At 27.5% G+C, this 16638-nt stretch overlaps 1 protein-coding gene across 1 annotated transcript; it reads left to right on the top strand.

Moving 5' to 3' along the window:
• The first annotated feature begins 3695 nt into the window (after nucleotides 1-3695).
• On the top strand, nucleotides 3696-6074 carry LOC126552828 (zinc finger protein ZFP2-like). The gene is made up of 2 exons (XM_050207863.1): nucleotides 3696-4655; nucleotides 5875-6074. Exon 1 carries the CDS (start codon nucleotides 3942-3944, stop codon nucleotides 4512-4514), a length of 573 nt encoding a protein of 190 aa, XP_050063820.1. The 5' UTR covers nucleotides 3696-3941; the 3' UTR covers nucleotides 4515-4655; nucleotides 5875-6074.
• The last annotated feature ends 10564 nt before the right edge of the window (nucleotides 6075-16638 follow it).

Below are 16638 nucleotides of genomic sequence, written 5' to 3'. Positions count from 1 at the left end.
TACATAACTTAAGGAAAACTTATTAGTTAGTTACTAACCGATTTTTTGCGAGTATTAATGCATAATACATTGTGAGATTTCTAGTATTTTATTAACTTTGCACTACTTACCACCCATGAATCAAGGGGAGCACTTAATTCATGATCTATAAGCCACATGTTGACCCTAAGGCCAAGTCGGTGAAATTTTTAGTGTTTATGCAGTTAAGAATGAGAACTAAAATAAAATAATATTAATAATAATAAGAGAATAAGTGGTTAAATCATAAAGACATAAAGTAATAAGATTTTGAGTTTAAGGTAATCATGGTATTAGTATTTTGCATGTTTTAAGAATAATAATAATTTTTCAAATAATAATTTGAGTATAGCATTACAATTTAGAATAATATAATTTGATTAGTTTACAGGATAATATATTTGTTCACCATGAGGAAAGGAGAATATAACCATAACTCATAAGTATAACAGGATGATTACATTAAAATAATTCATTTGGTCGCCATGAGGTATAATAATAACATGCTGATTTAAAAAAATAATGTAGTACAAATAAATTAATAGATATACTAATTGGTCACAAGTTTGATCGTCAATTATTCAAAATTAAATCGTAATTATAAATATAATAAAAAGAATATAAACACATAAATAATTTTTGGGAATATTAATAGGTACATAATAATATTATAATTCAAATAATATAAAATTATAAAATAGGTATATTAAAACCAGTCGCTTTAGCCTGTAATCAGTTGATCAATAAATATCAGGCAAATTTGAATACAAGCGCAATTGGTATATTGACCGTAAAATATAAATTTTGTTTTAGGCGCAATTGGTCCATGCCTCGTTTATGTTAGTGTATTTTGAAGATGATTTTTGTACCTTTAGTGTTTTATGGAGAGCGTACATACATATTATAGCTTCTGTAAATTTATTGAATGATGCAATACCTACGTAGCGTTTAACTGCACTTCATGCGAATACATCGTTTTTAGAGGTAGCGTGCCTCAGTGTATGTTTAATTTAAGGCTAGTTACTGTATACGACTTAAAAGTGACGAGTTATATAATATAATACATGTTTGACTATAGTTTAAGAGTTAGATGAAAAATTGAAAACTACTTAGGTTCTGTGCGGTTTCATGTTTATGATGGAGTATTCATAAATAAGTGTAAAGAAAAATCAAGTTCATTTAACAACGATATGTACTATATATACTTATATGAATTTCAAACTTTGGTTCTTTTTATTGAATTTTCTCCTTATCTGAAAATCTATTTTTTCCTATAATAAACTGTACGTTGTTACAGTTGACAACACTAAAAATCTGCACGATTTATATATTTTGAAAACTCGTATAGCATACGATACTCACAATAAATTATATAATATCAAATATGTTTCATAGAAACGAATTATCAAATGTCAATGATTTATCGTAAAATTCAAATTTAAAAAATCCATTACATTTTGTTACGACCTACTCAATGACTGAGTTTAATGGATTTCGCCGTTTTAATCCATATATACACACATCATGTATACCTACAACCAACATAATAAGTAATAACATAATACGGTAAAAAAAAAAAAATAAAATATTAAAAAAAAAAGCACCTACAATAACTCAAATACTAATACGAATTATTATTTTTGTATGGAAAATTTCAATTTTTGAAAATATTGATTTGATACTAAATTAATAAATTTATCAAAAATATTATATTAATTATCGTCAAAAATATTTCTTATATTATATTATATTGTTATCATTTTTTTATTAAATAATTAGTTTTTTCTGGTTTTATTTATGTTCAGTTTACTACATATTACTATATATATATATGGTGACACGTTATTTGAATTAGTTTGTATTTTTAATAACCTTCAATTTCAGTAGGTACCGACGTCACGTTAAAACAAAAATATATTAGGATGCGCTTTAGTAAATTGTGAATAAATTTAACATATTTTCAGATTAAATGTAAATGTTTAATCAATGTAATAAATAAAAAAATATTAAGTAATATCACATAAATTATTTAGCATTTCGATCATCGATTATTTAGTAAAAAAGTTTTGCTGAGTCGATAGATTTCTTGACAGTAAAAAAATATTATAATTTCCTTCAAACAATCAACTCCTGTACATTCTATACCTACAACTATACAATAAATTACAGTACTTATTTGTCCAATTATTTCAAAAATAACAATTTTCGTGTACTCAAAAAATATATAACTTACAACAAATAACGAATGAAAAACAAATCGGTACGTTTTGAATTTTTTATAAAAACAAACATGTATAAGACATGAACTACGATTAAAACTAATCTTAGTTCATAGTATAAAACACACATACACGACGAGTGTAAGTAAATTCCACGTGCAGTCATAATTTGACTGCATAATTTGGAGTCATATCGTCAAATAACGCCCTGGTGGCTGACGAACAATCGTATAATAGCGTCACTTTTAAGTTTCGACGTTCATTAGAGCGGAATTGGCCACTGGTCTACATGCCAAAGATGATAATTACTTACTTTTTAAGATAAATATTAAATATGTATGTATTTTAATGAGAAAATTGTAAAGAATATTTGGTCATTATAAATCAAACTACATAATAATATGATTCTTAATAATTTCAAGCTACTACAACACACACGTAACATTACCACTTTAGAATAGGGAATGTGTACCTCACAACAGCTAAAATTCCAAAATAAGATCAGAAAGATCATATACATATACTGTAGTTCCTTTACTACTAGAAATCTTTTCAGAACCAAAGCTCATAGATTAAATAAAATGCAACAATATGATGTCATACATAGATTAATTTTATATAATTTATATTGTTTTTTTCCTATTGTAAACAATAAAAGAAATGAAACATAGTGTTATCAAATATATTATGTTACATCCGATTTAGATTAACATAACTGTAATGATTGGAAAATACTAGAAATTACCGGGGACGGTTATATGTCTCTAAATCAATTACTCAACTATATTATCAATTCATATATGTGATACAATCATTACCTCTCCAATCCTTGTAGTGACTTTAGAGTTGAAATTTTAGTTAGCGTCGGAAGTACAAAGTCGACTGTAGAGGATAAAGAGATAAATATTTTAAAATAAAAGACGTTTTTCTCTGATCCGCAGATATTATTAACTATATTTAATTGTTTAAAAACATTTATACAGGTACATACATGACTTAAATTATTATTACAAACGTTTACAATTAATTTTTACGATTTCCGTCTTTTTGCAAAAACGAGTCTCTTACACTCGCCTTTGAACGTCTATACCAAAAAGACAATACCTAACAATACGTATGTGCCCCTGACTGAAAACTGAGCTCCTTATATCTAATGTTTGTGTGCGTATGTATGTGTGTACGTCGTACGTGTGTATGTAATACCTTATCATTGTATTTTGTCCAATTAAATATTTACATTTTATTACTTATTCTTATGCTTAATGGCTATTAATAATTATAATTTTTATTTATTTCATTATATATTTTAAATTAAAAAAAAAGATATGATGGCTTAAACACACATCATTACATAATAATATAATAAAAATAAAAATAATTTAATTCATATTATAATTTATAAGATACTATGAGAATCTCGATTTCGTTAATAGTGAATCTTATTGTAAATTTATTGATTATCTTATAACTTTAGATAGTTACAAACAATATTGGCTAAAAAAATTAGCAATGTCAATAAGTTATAACAATCAGATTATTAGAAGTACCTAGTAATCTGAAAAAAAAAACATGAATTGCTTGTAACATAAACTATTAAAATTTGTGCACTTATTGTATAACAGGACCCGAAAATATATACATTTGATAGCAATAATAATCAATACATGCGGTAGAATTAAACAGGAAATAAGCCATCCCGGTGATATGTGTGATAAATCGTTCATTCAGAGTAGTAATTTAACAGCACACCATCGCACGCACATGGCAGAAAGACCATACTCGTGTAACGTTTGTGGCCAATCATTTTCTCGAAACAGTAATCTAAAAGTTCATCAACGAACTCACACGAAAGAAAAGCCATACCAATGTAAAGTTTGTGGCAAATCGTTCACTCGGAGTAGTCATCTAACAGTACACAATCGAACGCACACGGGAGAAAAACCTTTCTCATATAACGTTTGTGACAAATCGTTCACTCAGAGTAATCATCTAACAGTACACAATCGAACGCACACGGGAGAAAAACCTTTCTCATGTAACGTTTGTGGCAAATCGTTCACTCAGAGAAATCATCTAACAGTACACAATCGAACGCACACGGGAGAAAAACCTTTCTCATATAACGTTTGTGACAAATCGTTTGCTCACAATTGTGTCCTGAAAGTTCATCAACAAACTCACACGGAAGAAAATCCATACCAGTGTAACGTTTGTGGAAAATCTCAAAGCAATAAACTGATAGATCATCAGCGAGCGCACACGGGAGAGAAGTCATAAGACGTGTGCAATAAGAGGTTTGCAATTTACCAACAAGGAACAACTTATTGAACTCTGCTGTATTTACAAATGAGATAAGTTATATCAATCAAACCAGTGAGATGATTCGTTCGCACAAAGCGCGAGTTTGTGAATTGTGAGGTAGGTGTTGTGTGTTTTTTTTCTTGTAGTAATTTATTGATAAACCATTTTCACTGTTATTTTAATGTCAAACACTTCATAAATTTTTATTTTGTGTTGAAGTTATTTAAAATATTTGCTGGTGTATGAGTGTACATTTAAAAAAAGTTGAAAATAAAAAAGGTTTGATGGTTGATTAAAAACTCGTTGAATGAAGCAGTTTTTATAATAAATATAATTTGTAGCATGACAATTTACCTAAAATTATACGGGATAACTTATGACTTAAAAATACACGTGGTCTTCTGAAATTTTACGTTTAGTAGAATATAATACCATGTTTTTATTCTATTTTACTATTTTAGTCTTTTTTTGCCCGTTTTAGCGTTCATGTGAACTTAATAGATAATTGAATTCGGATTAATTCGTGAAGATTTTAAAGTATGTGTTCCCAAGTTAAATTATTAATAATAAACACTGAATTACATAATTTTTTCACCATAGCTTATTTCTCATATATCACCATTAATTATTCATTATAATACAAAAAATATTCCAAATATGTTCATGTTTTTTGATAATATAGTATTATTAATATATTGATAATATTTTTCCTTGAAAGAATTTAATGCTACAACTTCTTAAATGAAAATGAAAAATAGTAAAAAATCTATATGAAATCAAAATGTATAAAAAACAATAGGTGATTTTAAATATTTCATAAATATTTTTAAGCAAATTTTTGTGTTATAAAATATTTTAATTTAAACTGTGATAATTATTTAGTGATTTTAAAAATTCCATTGCATCCACAATGTTCTAAATATGCAACGGATGTCCTTAATAAGAACAATATCTATTGATATTCGAATCTTGATGTAGGAAAATTAATTTAAGGCTAACGATCTTAATTTTTTTAACTTTATAACATTTCATATTAGTGGTTGTAATACATCTCATGATTGAATACAAACATTGTCATTGAGGGGTTCCTTTTAACCTACTTAGATTAAGATTTTAGAAAAAACCACTATCTACTGCTTTAAATATTTCATAAATAAAAATAAAATTTTAAAAATCATTTATTATGTAGGTACCTACCTACATATTAGTCTGGATTGATCAAATTTATTACCTAGTATCCATTTCGCTGCGAGATAGTTTCGTGCATTCGTACTGATTACGATTTACAAATGACGAAAATCGTATAATACAATATTAATATTACTATTATTTATAGTAATAATAATATGTACCTACGCAATCGGCTGCAAGCTGCAGCGGTGACAAGGAAGAAGATGACGACGCAACGACCGGGTTTCGTGTCGGCAAAACAGAAACGAAATATTTTTTTAAAAAAATATGTATATATTATAAGAAACATTGATTATTATATACACATATATATAAAACAGACAGGGAAGATCGAGAGGACTCGAGATAATAATATACGCGTATTATATTATTACTATAAACACGTCATATATTATAATATGTATATTGTACACACATATCGTCTGTGATCGATAGTGACGTCGTACTTCATCCGGTCTTTAAACGATTTTCTTGTGTTCTTATTTTTTTTAATTTTTTTTTTTCTATTCGATTATACATAATTATGCCTAACCCGTAAGTACTGCCACCGAGCGTATATAATAAACATAATATTATACATATTATATACGTATCAAGAAGACGCTACACCCTCACGTGTTGTTGTCTCCATCTTACAACCATACAATTTTCCCCAAATTTGCTTTCTGTAGAAGCAATTGTATGTTGTCAACTTAATTAATGAACTGCCCTATAATCAAAATTATAGGTATGAACATTATTTGCACCTAAGCCTTAGTATCTAGGAGTTGGATAAAAAAATATTCGAAAATGTTAAAATGTTCATAAACTTATGAATCATAAGTAAAAAAAAAAATAGTACTAAAAAATCAATAATTCAATGCTTATAATAAAATTATATAGATATGTAAATTCAATTAAAACTTTAGTTAAATGAATAATTTTATTGTTTTATCAACTCAAGATACGATTTGTATTGGGTTTTCGTCAGTTTGTCGATGGTGGACTGGACTGTCCACGGACGAGATTTGTCTGAATTACATTTACTCAGAACTGGGTTATTATTTATTGGTTTAAAAACCATTAACTTGAAGTAATTAAACTCATTTTTATATTTGCTTTTAACAGTAATACGCGTCGTATAACTTTAAATAGGACTGATTATTATGTATTCGTTCGACTGACTGTTTTAGTAACCGGCTATGCAGTATGTGGTTGATGTTGAACAAGGACATTTTCAATATAAATAATATAACTTTTGCAAATTTCCCAGAATATGTCAAATCGGTCATCAATCGATTATTTATAGCATATTCACATATTTTATTATTATTTTTTTTTTTTAGTAAAGTACTTTGAAAATTGTCTAAAAAAGACCATTTTAAAAATATACAAACTATACTTTTACTTGGTTTGAAAAAAATAATGTTTTAGCTTTATAAGGTTAATTACTGTAGAGTTTAGACTGTAATCACGTAACTACACGAAAAGGTTAGGTATTATAAATTTATTAGCAATACACTAATATATCATACTGACATAATAATCGTTACCATAACAATCAAAATAATTCTAAACAAATTCGATTGAAATAGTCATTATTTTTATAAGCTGATAATGTATAAAATGTTCAACTAATAAATTAATGTTGTGTCTAAAACACCTTTTTTCCCCTTTTTATGGATGACTTAGAAAAATGCAATATATACTTAAGTACATATTAAATTACTATTCAGTATATACTAGTAGGTACATATAGCGTACTTGTTATTAATAAGATATATAGAAGAATTTAAATTTCAAAAATGTGTCGTGTTTGTTATTCAGATACATTCAAAACCTTCTTTTAGTTCATCCTGATATGATTCGTTAAATGATATCACGCAACAATAGGTATATTTTTTTATAGTTGAGAATTATTTGTTCTTATAAAAATTCACGTCACTTATCTATTTTACAGGAGTATTATTTATGATGAAGTGGAAATTGAATTATCTCGTAGTGTTCATATATTACACAAATTAATCTTAGAAGGAAGTTAAAGCATAATTTACAATATTTTTTCTTAGTCTTTTGCGTATTTTTTTTTTACTTAATTCTGTGACTAATTCACAAGCTTGCATAAATTATACCTACTTTACTTTACTATACTCAACTTTCTCATCCGAGTCATTTTTTGTTTTTTAGATTTTTGATTTTTTCGAGTACCCATCGATTTTTCATGTCGATAGTAAAAATTTGAAGAAATCTAGGTAAAGTTTATAACAGGCATGTTGTTGTCGTATAATAGCATATTTAAACCACACTGAAAACACAGCACTTTAGATTGTTTGTCTATTAAGTTAATCACAATTACCTACCTGTTAAGATAACAATATATAGCTTAAAGTTAAATACTTGTTTATCCATTGTACAAAAGTAAAATGGATTGTAATAATAAAATTGTAATTGTACAACATGTACGATCGAAAGTCGACAATCACATAATAATAATATAATTAATTTCATTCAAATCATTCAATAATGATCAATTGCACAAGTCGCGGACAACGAAGTAGGTGTCTACGCGACATCAACGTCACTGTATTGTACACGTACATACTATACATATTATAATACAGCTTACGAGTATAGGTCATATAGGGTCGTATAGTATTACAAGAACGTTATTGTTTTGTCTTTGTATAGCAAGTTTTTTAAGGAAAAGGGGAAGGGACATTGGATAGACTTAAGTTTTTGTCAACATTTTTTATCAAATTGTTATCTTGCTATCAATAAGTATTTAATTTTAGGCGGCTAATTACTGTTATGGTACTCCTTGGAACCACTATTTAAGCAGACGTACAAAAATATTTTGCGGTATTTATTTTACTAGTATTTGCTTACTATAATCTTAATAAAGTCTTGATTTCGATTTGATACATATTTTTATTTTCCCCCGATTTTTGTGTTTCATAATCTTTTTTTCAACAGTTCGTGTCTATGTACATTTTATAATCCTGAATACTTAACGTCTTTTTCAACCGCTTATAAACCATAGTAAGTATGCATACAGGCTTATAATCTTGTAAGGTCAAACGTGGTTCGTGTTAGGTACCCAAACGTATTTTCTGTGATCCATGTGTTGAGAAAATTCTACATTTTTTTTTTTATTATTATTATTATTCACTATGAACTATATTTAAAAATAATCTTTAAATTAAAACTTTACGCAATGAGCGAAAGTGATATGTTTAATGAGAGATTACTTAATCTCGAGTAAAGAATCCATTTATTGATAAAAATTATAAAATTCTACATAAAATTAAAAATGGTCAACAACATTCATCCCACAATAATACCTACTTTATACCTACTGAGTCACTATACAAAACACTTGTTGATTTACATCGCTTTTAACACTATCACAGTATATAATATATAGTATATACTATATACACATAAAACAATAATAATTAACTATTATCGAATAATAAGCAAATATCTATTTACAGAGTGATAGTATTATCAAACAACACTCATTATTTCAAAAAGTATAGATTTTTTAAGATTGTCATATACATGTTTTTCTACAACTGTATAAAATTTAAATTTTTTTCACTCTTATATTATTTAATAGTAAAAAAAAATTTAATTTTCAAATGGTAACCTATATTAATAATTGCATAAATTAATTAAACCATTTTTTTCATGAATTTTCACGTTAAAATTTTTAACTTTCGTTGATCCGTCGACGAGTTATAGCTGCTAAAAGTTGGTTTGTTTTAGAAGGTTTTTATGTGTTACACATCAGCACTAATTAGCTCAGTCAGAACTGGGATTTTTATTTGTAAAATCCAGTAGCTGTAATAGTAATGAATTCGAAATCGTCGACCCCATGGTGTAGCAGAGAGTGGTGTGGTGAATTACTTGTACCTGTTACTACCTGCCATAGCTTATTATCAAGTGTCATATAATTATAATTAATTGGACTAACATTACTATTTATTACTACTTATCTACTGACAAATTATAACACATTTACACTCAATAAACACTTCCCAAAACTATCCAACTTTATATTTCATCAACGGATTAATGAAAAATAAAAATTTGAATGTGATAATTCATAAAAAAAAATAGCCTTGTTAATTTATGAAATTTTAAGTATAGGTTGTGATTTGAAAATCAAAAGTTGACAGTGATTAACCTAAGAAATATAAGAGCGAAAATATAGAAGAGTTCTACAATTCTAAAACAGTGTGGATCTTAAATTTTGAAAAAAATTAATACTTTTTGGAATAATGAGTGTTGTTTGATAAAATAATCACTCTGTATAGTTATAAGTATTAGGTAAAACGAGTAATAATTAACATCTTTATTATTTTCATATCACTGGGACTTCTTTTTATAAAATTAAGTGGTCCGCGTTTTGAAAAATAAAGAAAGAAAGAAGAACAGTAAGACATCATGTCCGAACAGTAGTTTAACACTATAAAACATGCCAATTATTATCGTAAACACCACCCTTAAATATCCATAATACGTCGCTCGGCGGGGATTATTATTTATAATTAACTGCCATTATAAGCAGTATCCAGCAGTAGTGCCTATGTAATTTTTACGAAACGTCTTAATGATCAATTTTACCGTAGAGGTAGACGATATTATGTAGAGGGTATAATAATATGCACTAGTAATTATACTAAAACGATATGTTCATCGCGATAACCCCGTCCGAACCGTTGTAAGACAACACCCATTGCGTCCAGCGTATTTTGTTGTCACCAATATAATAATATGATACCCACACTCTGCATTTTATATTATTGCTTTATGTATTCAATTTAAACACGTCATTTTTGTATATGTATACCCACTATATTATAGTGTAGGTACCTATACATTAATACTTAAATGCCCTCCTCCCGGAGGACTAGTATAGTGGTAGGCGATCGGGGTGACGGTGGTGTGTGCCTGTGGGCTGTGTTGATGCTGTAGGTCGGTTTGAAATAATAAAGGATCGCGTATAATAATATTATATACTCTATTCAATAATCGCCTTGAGAAAAACAAACACGCCATATGATTAAAATAGTATAACTGTGTACGCGAACAACGCGCTTGCAGTGATGATGCGTCATTAACCGATTACGATTCGAATCACACCGATTCTATTGACCGGATAGTATTTTAAATGTTTTCCGTACACGGGTATTTATTATACTATGTTATTGAGTGTTGATAGTTTGACACTACAACACGCCCATTATATGCACTTTACACACACTCTACACAGTACGATATATAATATTAATTATCATTAGTATGTACAATGCATTGTGCATCCTACCCAAAGATCGGTGGCTATACGGCTGCAGGATTAAACGGTCAACGGATGGCTACCATCCAGGTCGGATGCACCTGCACTTTGTAAAAACTCGCATTGCTAAATAAAATAAAATTGATGGCGTTTTGCGGACGATGAAATAGTTATAAATTTGCTATATGTAATTATTAACGTTTAACGGAAATAGAGAGCGGTTGTGGTCGATTATTTTTTTTTTTTTATTATTGCTATTAAAAACTAATAATTATTATTATCGATTAACTGCGAACAGCTGCTGTTTAATATACTATGAACTACCTACTACCGAATTTCCGATATTTATAAAATATATAGTCGTGTATACCTGACTATAGATGCATGCACTACTTAAAAAAACAGTTTATTTTATAGAAAATGTTTAGTCGAATTAAATATAGAGTGATTCACTAGACTTATTCCCAATTTTTCTTCTGATATTAAATCAAATTATATAACTTATAAATATCTGCACTTAGAAGTATAAGAATCACATTTTCTAATACCTAGATTTTTTTGCGATTTCTCCTTTCTTTTTTAAATCAAAATCAACTTTTTTACTGTAGGTGTATTGTTAAGAAGCTGATTATTTTGAAAATTTGGATGTACTTGACTGTAAATTTATATTTCAATAATCAGTTTCAGAATTATTATCTTTTGATTACTGTAATTTTAATAATAGGTTTAGAAAATATGAAGAATATGATGATTTGAAATATTTAAATAAGTTTTTAAATAAGTAATTTAAATTTGTCAAAAATTTCAAAGTCAATAAATATTACCTAATATTTATCTATATTATAAATTCATTAAACCTTTATTATTTTAATTAGAATAAATTATCTAGTAAAGGATAAAAGAATAAATAAGTATTCAGTAAACGTAAAATTAAACGATATATTTTTTTCATTTCTTTCTCATAATTATTATTTTATTTATAATTGTTGTACATACATTATACATACCTACATCTGTTAATCTGTAAACTAAATTAACCTGTCACATAAATACGGAAATACGCTCAAATATACTGTGATAGGATTTTTTTTTTATCTGCATTGATAAAACGCAAATCATAACAACTATAATAATCATAATATCTGCATGTTCAAAATAATCATAAACAACCGAAGCGTTGACGCTATGTGATACATAATAACATGATACATTTAACATTATTAATACGAGCTAATAGTATTTAAGGTTATTGCTTATTATAAATATAAAATGTAGAAGGTAGGTACTTGTGTAATATATTTTCTCTTCTTGATCATTATTCGATTTTGTGACTTTCGTGTAAATATATTATTACGTTTACTAAGAATATCTTCTAATTTGAGTAAAAAGAATTAGATGCTAATATTTTTTTTTAATGATCATTTAAATAGTTATTTTATTTATAGTTTAGGTATTCCAAATTGCCAATTGTAATAAAATCGCATTAAAAAAATTAACCATAATGTAGTTTATAGGTTTTTGTCCCTGACGAAAACAATCTGCGGTCAGAGCGTATACCTAGCTAGTATTACGTTCATTATTAATTTGGTACAACGTAGTACAGCTTAGTACCTACTAATTATTATTAATCTTTTTTTTTTTAGTCCGGTTGTAGGCTTGGGTGTCACAAAAAATATTGTGCCTAAAATATTTAATAATTCACACCAACCACTGCTCCCTGTAGTACCGAAATCCCAACACACCCGGATTTCACGCACGAGTAATATGGACCGCGAACTGCAGATGAGTGATGACAATAGCATATTCGAACTGAGCACATCGATATTATTGTGAGCGTTTTGCTATATCGGCTGGTACTTGCCATGATCGGTACAGTCGACGCGATATTTGTTTTATATTATCGTCACTTTTATTATTATTATTATTATTTATTTTTTATATATATATATATATATTTTATGGTCGATTAATAGATGTCGTCGGGGATCTCTGGCACACGAGCGGTTTCGAGATAAATATCGCATGGTTAACGACTGTGTGTCCGAAACAAATTTACCAGTCCTACCGACTTGTCATATTGAATTATCTGCTAACCTGTCCGACGCACCACTTCATTAATATGCCAAGCTATTATTCCATGGAAAAATAATAAAAAAAAAAAAGGTAAAACGATAATTTACGGGCACACGTATTCCGCTCCATCGTGTGTGCATATGTGCGTTGGACAGGTTTTTCAACGGTATATTATTATACCTTTGTGCGCCGTCGTCGTATTTATAATATTTGACTTTTTCCCTTGTTTTTTATTTTTTTTTTTTTTGTTCATCTTTCGATCTCCGAAACCGTCAGTCCGCATCTCACTATAGTCGATGATCGTATATACATAATATGATCGTGATACACGTGCGTATTCCCCGGACAGATTTCGAATATTCGGTCCAATAACGACAATATAATATAATAATATTATGTTGTTCAATAATTACAAAACATAATATTTGAAAAAAAAACAATTAGCTATATGCTTATTTGTGTACTGTGTGAGTGAGATTATTAATTGTTTCCTCATTTAGTTACTGTTGCAGACTTTACATATTCATATTGACATGGCACAAAACCAAGTGTACAGTCTTCAGTATAATATGTCGTATGAGATCAAAAAATAAATGACTAAACGTCGTCTGAGAGGCCGATCTACAACAGTTATATATTAATCATCTCGAATAATTTATTTTGTGTGTAATATTATATTAATGTGCTGGATTTAAATGCCTAAAACCATAAAAAAAAATAAAGCCTTTTCTAACTTAATAATGCGCTTAAAAATGACTAACATTTTGTTTTTTTTTTTATAGGCATGCAACTGTGCAAGCGATAGAAAAACCATGGCCTAAGTTTGTCATTTTTAACTAAAGTTTATTTACTAAACTATATAATAGTTTATAATACGAAAATATAGTTTCAATAACATATTAGAAGAAAAAATATACAAACTTGACAATCGTGTGTTTGAATTTCTGTATAAAAGCTAGCGCGAACTTTAGTCATTTATTATCTTTATGTTGTATCTTGTATATATCTTCATCCATATTGGACACGTGACCTATTTTAATTAATATTTACATGTTGCAACCTATATGTATATTTAAAAAAAAAAAAAGGCTGATTCATAAAAAATCACTGATTTATATGTGTAAAGGCAGATCAATTTTTGTTTAAATTAATTTCAATAATAAATAAAATGAATAATTTTTATTGTGTTCATATAATGTTTATATATTTTTTTTGAATTATTAAAACTTTTTCACGACCCGATTCTGAAGCTCATGTGACCCAAAATTAGATCAATACCGATATTGGTTTAAGACCACTGAAATATATAACCATCTAAAGAATTACATATTTAATAAAAAAAACTAATAAGAAAAAAAATAAATGTTATAAATTGTTTAGGAAATATCATAGTTTCTCTACAAGTAATATTATAATGTCCATCACTCAACGCGTTTAAAACATAATATACACCTATAATATTATTATACGATCTCCAAAAATATCTAATTTCATTCTTAGCATCGCAGTCTGTGTTCGCCTGGCAACAGTGTATTCGACGTAACTTTGTCTTCAGTTCACATTTGGCAGTGCTTTGGGATGCACTTCCATTCAAATCTGTCCTATATTTTTTTTAGATCGTATGTACCACGTATACTATATAGAATACATGACGACGTACAATATTTCGGGTTTTATAAATAGATGTTAGAATGTAATCCGACCGTACTCATCAGTCCTCCCCACGCAAAGCAAAAATTGGCTCTTATATTCGACACAAACAAATTGTTTCGTTCAAAATTCGTCTAACAATATACTATTGATTGTGTGGATATCGAGATATCCGCGTACTCATAAAATTATCTTAGATTATATTAAACGATATTTATTTATATTGACTTAAAAAAATGTCTATAGCCCTAAATCTTCCATACCTACAAAACTCAATTCGTAGGTAATGATATTATAAAACGATTAAACAAACAACAGCACATTATACATGTTATGATCTTTTATAATTAGTTAACCTATATAACTTATATAAGCCTTATTGTTATTATTGTTTCTAATTACCCAAACATATTATATTATATTATTATGTATGTTATACTGTATAATGTTTGGAGTATCATAAGAATTTTAATGCTGTAACTTAATATCTATTTTGGAAATATTTTTGTACATTAAGTGACAATTGTGTATATTTTTTGTTAAATGCTTACGCTTGATATTTTTACATTCGTTTTGTTTTTGCCAAATATTTATAGCAGTTTTTTTTTTTTGCAAACAAAATTCTGAACTTTTTATATTTATCAGTTCAATTTAGACTCTAATTAGCTGGTGTATTATAATATAGCTTATTAGGTACTATTAGGTAGGCACTATAAGTGAAATGTGAATAAAATTACTTACTTTTAGCATTAAAAAAAAAAAATGTAATTAAATATCAAAAACCATGACAAAAGTTTAATATTTATTTAATTCATTTCAAAATACTTTAGCGTCAATGGCCTAATAATTTCTTAAATTTACATCGTGCCCACCACCAGACTTATAAACAATAACTAAACTCATTGCCAGGGTACTATCGCTAAATGGTCTCTCCACTCAAATCACATAATGACTGTGGCGACGATTTCTATTTTTCAAATTTTTTTTATTATACTAAGAATATTGTACAGATTTTTATATTTTTCTACATTTTATTCTTTATATAGTATTATATACATTTCAAAAACATTGTACACAAAATAATTTATAGTAAAAAAGGGATCTTAAATGTAATAACAGAAGTATTATCACCACAAGACACAAAAATAAGTAGTACAAAAATCTCAATAATTTTAAAATATAGTATTTAAGTATGTATTTTAAGAATTCCAATACCTAATCAGAATTTTAATAAATTCATTATTAAGTTTAAATATGTGGAAATGAGAACGGTTGATCTATCACGCTGTAAAATATACGGAATCTACTGTATATACAATATACATACATTAATTAATATTAAATACAAATATGAAATAACTAATAAGTAATACTATCGTACGAGTACGCTTAGTTATTATTTATGAATAGACCACATTAAAAAGCACTTTGTAGTCAACACCGTCAGCAGAATAAGTGAATTATTATACATTCATATTGTATTGATGAGAACGCAATAATTTACAATGATTTTGACTTGTAGGTTCGATATTTTACGATTTATCACATTGTTTGTTTTTGTTGATATTATCAACTTTGCATTTATTTTATACTTAATCGTGTTATAGATAAAACATCATGGCGATGTATTATAATATGTACACAGTTGTAGGTATCGTGTTAATATAATCCAGCATTATGATATGGCCAAAAATTATAGTAATTAATTGCATTAATTGCAAAATAATTGACGAACGGCAAATATAACTTTTGACGTCAAACACTCGTCATTTTAAAAATAAAATAAAAGTAATTTTAGGCCATTACAAAACAAAATTTTTGAAAGTAAAATTATATCTATTGGTTAATAAATATTTTTTATACTTTTATCCATATCGTATTTTTAATTATAAATGACATGCCTAA

Source organism: Aphis gossypii, chromosome X, assembly GCF_020184175.1.
Source record: "Aphis gossypii isolate Hap1 chromosome X, ASM2018417v2, whole genome shotgun sequence".
Taxonomy (NCBI): Eukaryota; Metazoa; Arthropoda; class Insecta; order Hemiptera; family Aphididae; genus Aphis; species Aphis gossypii.
Note: the sequence above shows the minus strand (reverse complement) of the source record. Positions and strands in the feature narration are given on the sequence as shown.